This window comes from Zingiber officinale, chromosome 8A (assembly GCF_018446385.1).
Source record: "Zingiber officinale cultivar Zhangliang chromosome 8A, Zo_v1.1, whole genome shotgun sequence".
NCBI classification, from domain to species: domain Eukaryota; kingdom Viridiplantae; phylum Streptophyta; class Magnoliopsida; order Zingiberales; family Zingiberaceae; genus Zingiber; species Zingiber officinale.
This window is the reverse complement of record NC_056000.1, coordinates 136,392,707-136,398,891: the sequence shown is the minus strand read 5'-3', so window position 1 is coordinate 136,398,891 and position 6,185 is coordinate 136,392,707. Positions and strand designations below refer to the sequence as shown.

General features: G+C 41.4%; 1 protein-coding gene across 1 annotated transcript; it reads left to right on the top strand.

Annotated features, from left to right (window-relative positions):
- The first annotated feature begins 734 nt into the window (after nucleotides 1-734).
- LOC122010377 (glycine-rich domain-containing protein 2-like) lies at nucleotides 735-5,551 on the top strand. Its single transcript, XM_042566891.1, has 8 exons — nucleotides 735-1,071; nucleotides 1,162-1,285; nucleotides 1,363-1,761; nucleotides 1,852-2,115; nucleotides 2,521-3,038; nucleotides 3,119-3,243; nucleotides 3,522-3,667; nucleotides 4,895-5,551. The coding sequence occupies exons 1-8, from the start codon at nucleotides 845-847 to the stop codon at nucleotides 5,381-5,383; spliced, it is 2,292 nt and encodes a 763-aa protein (XP_042422825.1). The 5' UTR covers nucleotides 735-844; the 3' UTR covers nucleotides 5,384-5,551.
- The last annotated feature ends 634 nt before the right edge of the window (nucleotides 5,552-6,185 follow it).

Below are 6,185 nucleotides of genomic sequence, written 5' to 3'. Positions count from 1 at the left end.
AAATTTTCCACTGGCCACCAGAATAAATAGGGAAGCGCTCACAGTGGACAGCTCAGGAGTCTAGCATCCTTTAGTTGCGTGCTCCATTTGGATGAAAAATTACTACAAATACACCATACTTGGGACTCGAACTGCGGGTATCTGGGTGACAATTTGAATACTCTATCGTTGCATCATAGCCCCGAGGCTACTAAAGTAACCATAAGAAAAAAAATGATTAACCAGGTTGGGTAACGTCGAGCCTGGGATGACCGGCCCGACCCTACGAAAGTTTTCCACCGGTCACTAAGGTAAATCACGAAGCGCACGTGGCGGCCAGCTTAGAAGCTCAACATTTTTTAATTACATCTCTCATTTGGAGGAAAAATTCTTACAAATATGTCATAATTGAGATTTGAATCGTGAGTATTTAGAAAATAATCTAAATATCTTGTCAGGATATCATGACCCGGGGACTACAACAGTACTATAAGAAGCATCAACTGTTAGAATGTCACTTGTACGTAAACAAAAACATATTATTGATAGTTGGTGTAACCTGTTACATCTTCATTAACTCTTCTGGATGGCATGAATGTAGACAGATACTGAACCCGCACAGGTCTCATTCCATCGCCAAAATGTCGAGCAACCACCTTACCCGAGTCAAACTGTGCTCCATTATTATTCTCACCACCCGCTACTTTACAAACGAAACATCCACTAACCACTTGTACGTAAACAAAACATTGATTATTGGCGTGACCTGTTCCTTCTTCATTAACCCACTTCTATGTTTTCCTTCCTACTCTTCCGAATGTAATGAATAGAGACTTGACCAGAAGAGGTCCCGTTTCATCATCGAATGTCGAGCAACAACTCTGCTCGAGTCACCTCCGCCGACTCCTTCGCCGCTAGTAGCCGCCGCCGCCCCTGCCACAGCGGCACCAACAGCAGCCGCGACTTGGCCACGGCTCGCCGCCTCTCCCTTGACCTGGTCACTGCCTCCCGCCGCCACCTCTCCTTGCTCCGCTCCTTCGCCGCCTCTCCCGTCCTCCACCACGTCCCCACCATCGCCCGCGCCATCCGACGGTTGGAATCGGAATCGGATTTCTCCTCCTGTTTCCCCGGCGTCGCACCGATGACAGCTGAAGATTTAACCTTTTTTTTTTGATTGGTCAGGTATGACCGGCTTTGGATGCCGCTGATTTCGGAGCTCACGCAGGCGGCACCGCCTTCGGCCCCTCCGATGCTCCTCCCTCCTTCAGATGTTCACTGGGTGTGGCACTGCCACTGCCTAGACCCGGTTTGTTTTTTGTTCCGCAAACTTCCCTTCTATTCCTCTCTTCTCTGTTCCGATCGATGTGAATATTGCGGCCTCAGGCGGGGAGCTATCTCGAATACTGCATCTCAAGATTCGGGGCTTTGATTGATCGGCCGCTGATCATCGACGACGAAAACGAGGAGTACGCATACTACAGATGCCGGGAGATCTGGGCAGCCCGGTATCCTTCTGAGCAATTCGATTTCGACGTCGACGAAGCCGCCGAATACGAGGAAGCAGTCGGCGCCGAAGAGAGCGGCAGTGACCTTTTTGCGGTGGTGCAGAGGTATCGCTTGCTCCCTTCCTTCTTCTCCGACCCCTTTGTTTCGGAGACCGTTTACCTCGTGGCAGCGCAGCGGAGATACTTGAGCTTCCTCCACCTCTCTCGGGTGCTCGAAGACGGGCCATTTCGATTGGTTCCCACCTCCGATGTCCTTCTCATGCTGCTTAGCCATCAAGTACTTAAAAAAAATCGATTTTGACGCCGAAGAGATTTTAGTGTGCATCCACTCAATGCCTCTTTCCATGTGGCCTGAATTTTGATGCAGAGCTATCCCAGGAGCTACGCAAATGACAAGAAGGAGATGGGGGATCATGGTAGAGCAACACTGAGCTTTGGCGAGCTAGCAACAGCAGGGGAAGTGGAGGAGACCCGCAAAGTGTGGGAGAAGACCTTCGACGAGCCGTACGAGAAGGCCGGAGTGGTGCTTGAGCCTGCAAGGTCACCCTCACGGGTCTACTTCAACTGGGCACCGCCGGAGGAGGACGTGAACAGGATTTACAAAGGCCTACAACCAAGATTCCTAATGGAGGTAATGCTGCCATTGTTGTTTTGAGGGACATATCGATTGTGCAGGCTTCCTTGGCAGCTAAATCATACATGTACAAATCTTGAAATGAATCTCTGCTTTACTACTCTAAGGTATCATCTATCAATCGTCACTCAACACACAGATTTAGGTATATTTTGAACTCCTTATGCCCAAGCCCTTAGGTACCACCATATTAGCAGATAGTAATAGTTTCAATTGCCAATTAATTGGGAAAAGAATCTAGTGGCAGAAATCTATAAGGTTACTAGTATGAACAAGTTGGAAACTAGATTATTTTGTTTTCACCAGTATTATGTCATGTATATGATCATTCTTAAACAAGTTTTTTTTGTTTCATTTACTTATATTTGGTTCATGTGAAGCTTTTGCAATCTATGGTCACAGGTCTCTATCTTCTTAAAAGGAACATGGGGGCAAATTGAAGACAAGTACTTAAGCGACAAGTTCCTCCGGCTACGTACAGGTCGATGTCATATGGGTATGAAGCTAAATGAGCCTCTTTTGAATCTGTCTTCTGAAACTTGGCAAAGGATATGGCATCTCTATTGTGAATTTGGAACCAAAGGCATTGTAATTGAGGTTCGGCAAAAAAGAAACAGTTGTTTGGCAAGTCACAAGTTGATCACAAAGCTAGTATTCTTGTGGAATGACTTGTTACGAACCACCACTCTCACGGTCAAGAAGCCGCTAGAAGTGCAAGTGAGTGCGTTGACATCAACCACTCCGCCTGTTCAAGCTCCATACTTATTAAAGTGTGTTCCTGACAGAGTAACTGATGATGGTGGCGCAATGATTTCTGATGTCGTACTACGAATGAATAGGTACCATCCACAACAAGGTCGTTGGTTATCTCGTACAGTTCTTGATCATGCCCGAAGGGAATGCTTTGTGATACGAATCCGGTAACAAATTTCAGCACTTCTCTTTGCTTCTAGCCACTAGAAAATTCCAAAAAGTAATTGTAATTTGAAAGATTATGTAGGGTAGGAAGAGGCATTTGGAGAAGAGGAGCTGAAACTCCTGAAGCAGTTAAATGGGAGGATAGAATCATAGAAATAAGGGAAGGACCATGGTCATACATTGCTGGAACAGTTGGTACTGCACCTGGTAAGAATTGTTGATTGGCTTATTACCATCAATTTCACATTATTGATAGAGAGGTAATCAGTTTGAATTACCAACATCTAGTAATTTATGAGATATGAAGCATGAATGAAAAGAACCTAAAAAAGAATCAGAAATAAAAAAAAAAAATCATGACATTGATATGAAGATTCACAAATACTGCAAGACCAAAAAAAAAAGAAGAATCACAAATGAAAAAGATGAGATTGATATGAAGTATGAATGATTTAAGGATACTAATATCTCCCCCTTTGATATAGATAAAATAGTTGGAACTGCAGCGCCTAAGAAAGAAGAATCAGAAATAAAAAAGATGACATGGTGTCTGTCGACAGGAGATGTACTGTCAATACAGTGGGAAAGTGCACTTGAGATTATACTTGAAAATGAAAATATTGGTGAACAGGTAATGCAAAGATCTTGGTTATATTTTACTCTTTTTTAAAAAAAAAAAAGAAACTTTTTTGCATCAGTTTAGTTAAGTGGATACACCCAAAGATGGTCAAAGTGTTTAGTTTATCATCTTATTGATTAAGGAAAGATTTTTTAGTTATGTTTGATAACAAAAGTTCATGCATGGGATTGTGTAAAATTCACCAAATAGTGCACCAGAGGTCCCAGTATCTTCAAAGTTTAATATCTAATTTTGATCCTTTTGGATGGAACTAACTGTGTTGGTGGTGCCAATGGCATACCAAAGTGGCGTTGGTTGGCATACAAAGATGGAAGCCTTATGGTGTTCCCATGGAAGCCTCACAGAGTCCTTTACTGAAACCCAAGCTGATAGTGTGAGTGCAATTAGCCTTGGTCAGATTGACTAAGACTTGTTTTTGATACTTGAGCAATATATTTGTTAATTATGTCAAATTGACTGATTGACAGTCAAGGAAGATCAAGTGAGTTGAGGTTGTTACCAATTTTAGGGTGATGATGTTGTGTTCTTGAGTCTACCTTTAGGAAAACAAGCAACAAAGAAGCAAAAGTTAGTTTCATTCTTGTAATTAATTGTTGATTTAATTTTCTATTCACTTTTTTTTCTTGTATTTTTTTATATTGCTTGTAAGAATAGTTTGTAAGAGGATTCTCCATCTTGGGAGAGATTCCTAGAAAAAAGGTAGAGGTGATTCTAAGAGTGATCCACGGTAAGAATCATAGGTCGTGAAATAGGAATCGGGGTTCTAAATCATATAAATGATTTACGTTCTTGTGTTTGTTTTCGTTTTGAGTTTTGCCTTGTATATTTGGCTCAAATCATTGCAGGCAAGAATGCAAAAACGAAATTGAAATATCTATTAACCCCGGCGATCCAACGGATAGAAGCTTTGACAAATTAATATTCTTGCTTATGGCAGCTTCAAGAGCCAACGACCCTCCCTATCGTTTGTATCAATGGACTTTATGTGTCAGTCGACAAGTGGAACTATACATTTTGTCTATACCAACTAGTATGGAGCAAAATTTCAAACCATATTTCAGAGTCACATCTTCTGGTCCAAGGGCATCAAGCTTCTTTATTGTGAATTTATTGTGCTACCTTGAGTTTGATACATGAACTACCTCTGTTGCTTCTGCAATAGTTTATTTTTGTTAACCTGGATTCATTTTAAGGATTTCTAATTTATGCACATTGCAGGCAAAATTTCTTAGTGGAAGAAAGTTGCAATATGAAATGAAGGGTGTCGACTCATCCAGCATATCCAACGAAGAGGAAGAGCAATACTTGACCCTAGTCAGGTTTGCCCCGGAATATCCAGACGGAAAGGCAACTGCACTCCTGAACTGGAAGCTGCTTGCCGTGGAATTCTCGCCAGATGAAGACGCTGTGTTAATCTTGCTGCTATGCGTGGCTATTGCACGTACCCTTTCGGTAATCAGAAAGGAAGATTTGAGTGGCTTGTTAGTGCGTAGAAGAGTTAGAGAAGTTGCAGGAGGGCAGAGAGATTGGGGCTCTGTTCTTCTTCCACCACAATCTTCTTCATCTGTTCATTTGAAACCATGGTATTGGAATGCTAAAATGGTGTTGGCTTCGATGGAGACCGACATTTCTAGCTTGCCAATCAATAAAAGTTTTCCCGCTGATGGTAAATGTTCAATGTATGAGCATGTAATTTTGTCTGGATGAGATATTACCATGATTTTACAGTGTAGAAAAGAAACCTTGAGATGGAAGCTTTTATTGTCTAGTATGTGATGGGTTTTTTTTTTTTATACAGGTAATGTATATTGATTTCTTTAGAGATTTACATGGAAGATACTCAGAAATCTGAATACATGTTTTGTACTTCCCTAAACAATCTTTCAATATGGGGTATCTCTCCTTCATATTGTTTTCTATTCCTAGTTTGCCAAATCAAATAAAGTATACAAATGATACTAAGATGTCAAGCTTTGTTGAGCGGGTTATCTCTATGATATTTCAGTCCCAAGGTGTTCGTCAACTCCATAACCATACCAAATGTGCTATCCGTAAATAGTCATGTCCGCACTGGGTCTCATAAAGGCTTAATCACTTGACAATCAAAGAGAAGGTGAGCCTTTGTTTCCTTCGCTTATAGACTCAATGGACACATCTTGCATTCTACATAGGGCATCTTGTCCTTTCCTTTGTTCTGACTTTGTTGTTTGCAAGTTGTCAAGTGAAAAATTGATGCTTGATAAGATATATGCCTTTCAGACTACTAGGGCCTAATTCTTTTGATGTTTTGTTTTTTATAAGAAATATAATTTATATTATTATAAAATGATAAAAATATCTTAGACGATGATTGACGATGATCGGTAACGATAGCAACATCGACGACCAGCTAGTGTAGGAAATGGACTAAAGGAGCGCTTGATTTGCGGAAGGGAATAAGAATAGGAATGAGATTCATTGAAGTAAAAAATGAGAATAGAGAGTTTTGAATCCGTGTGACCCATCATTC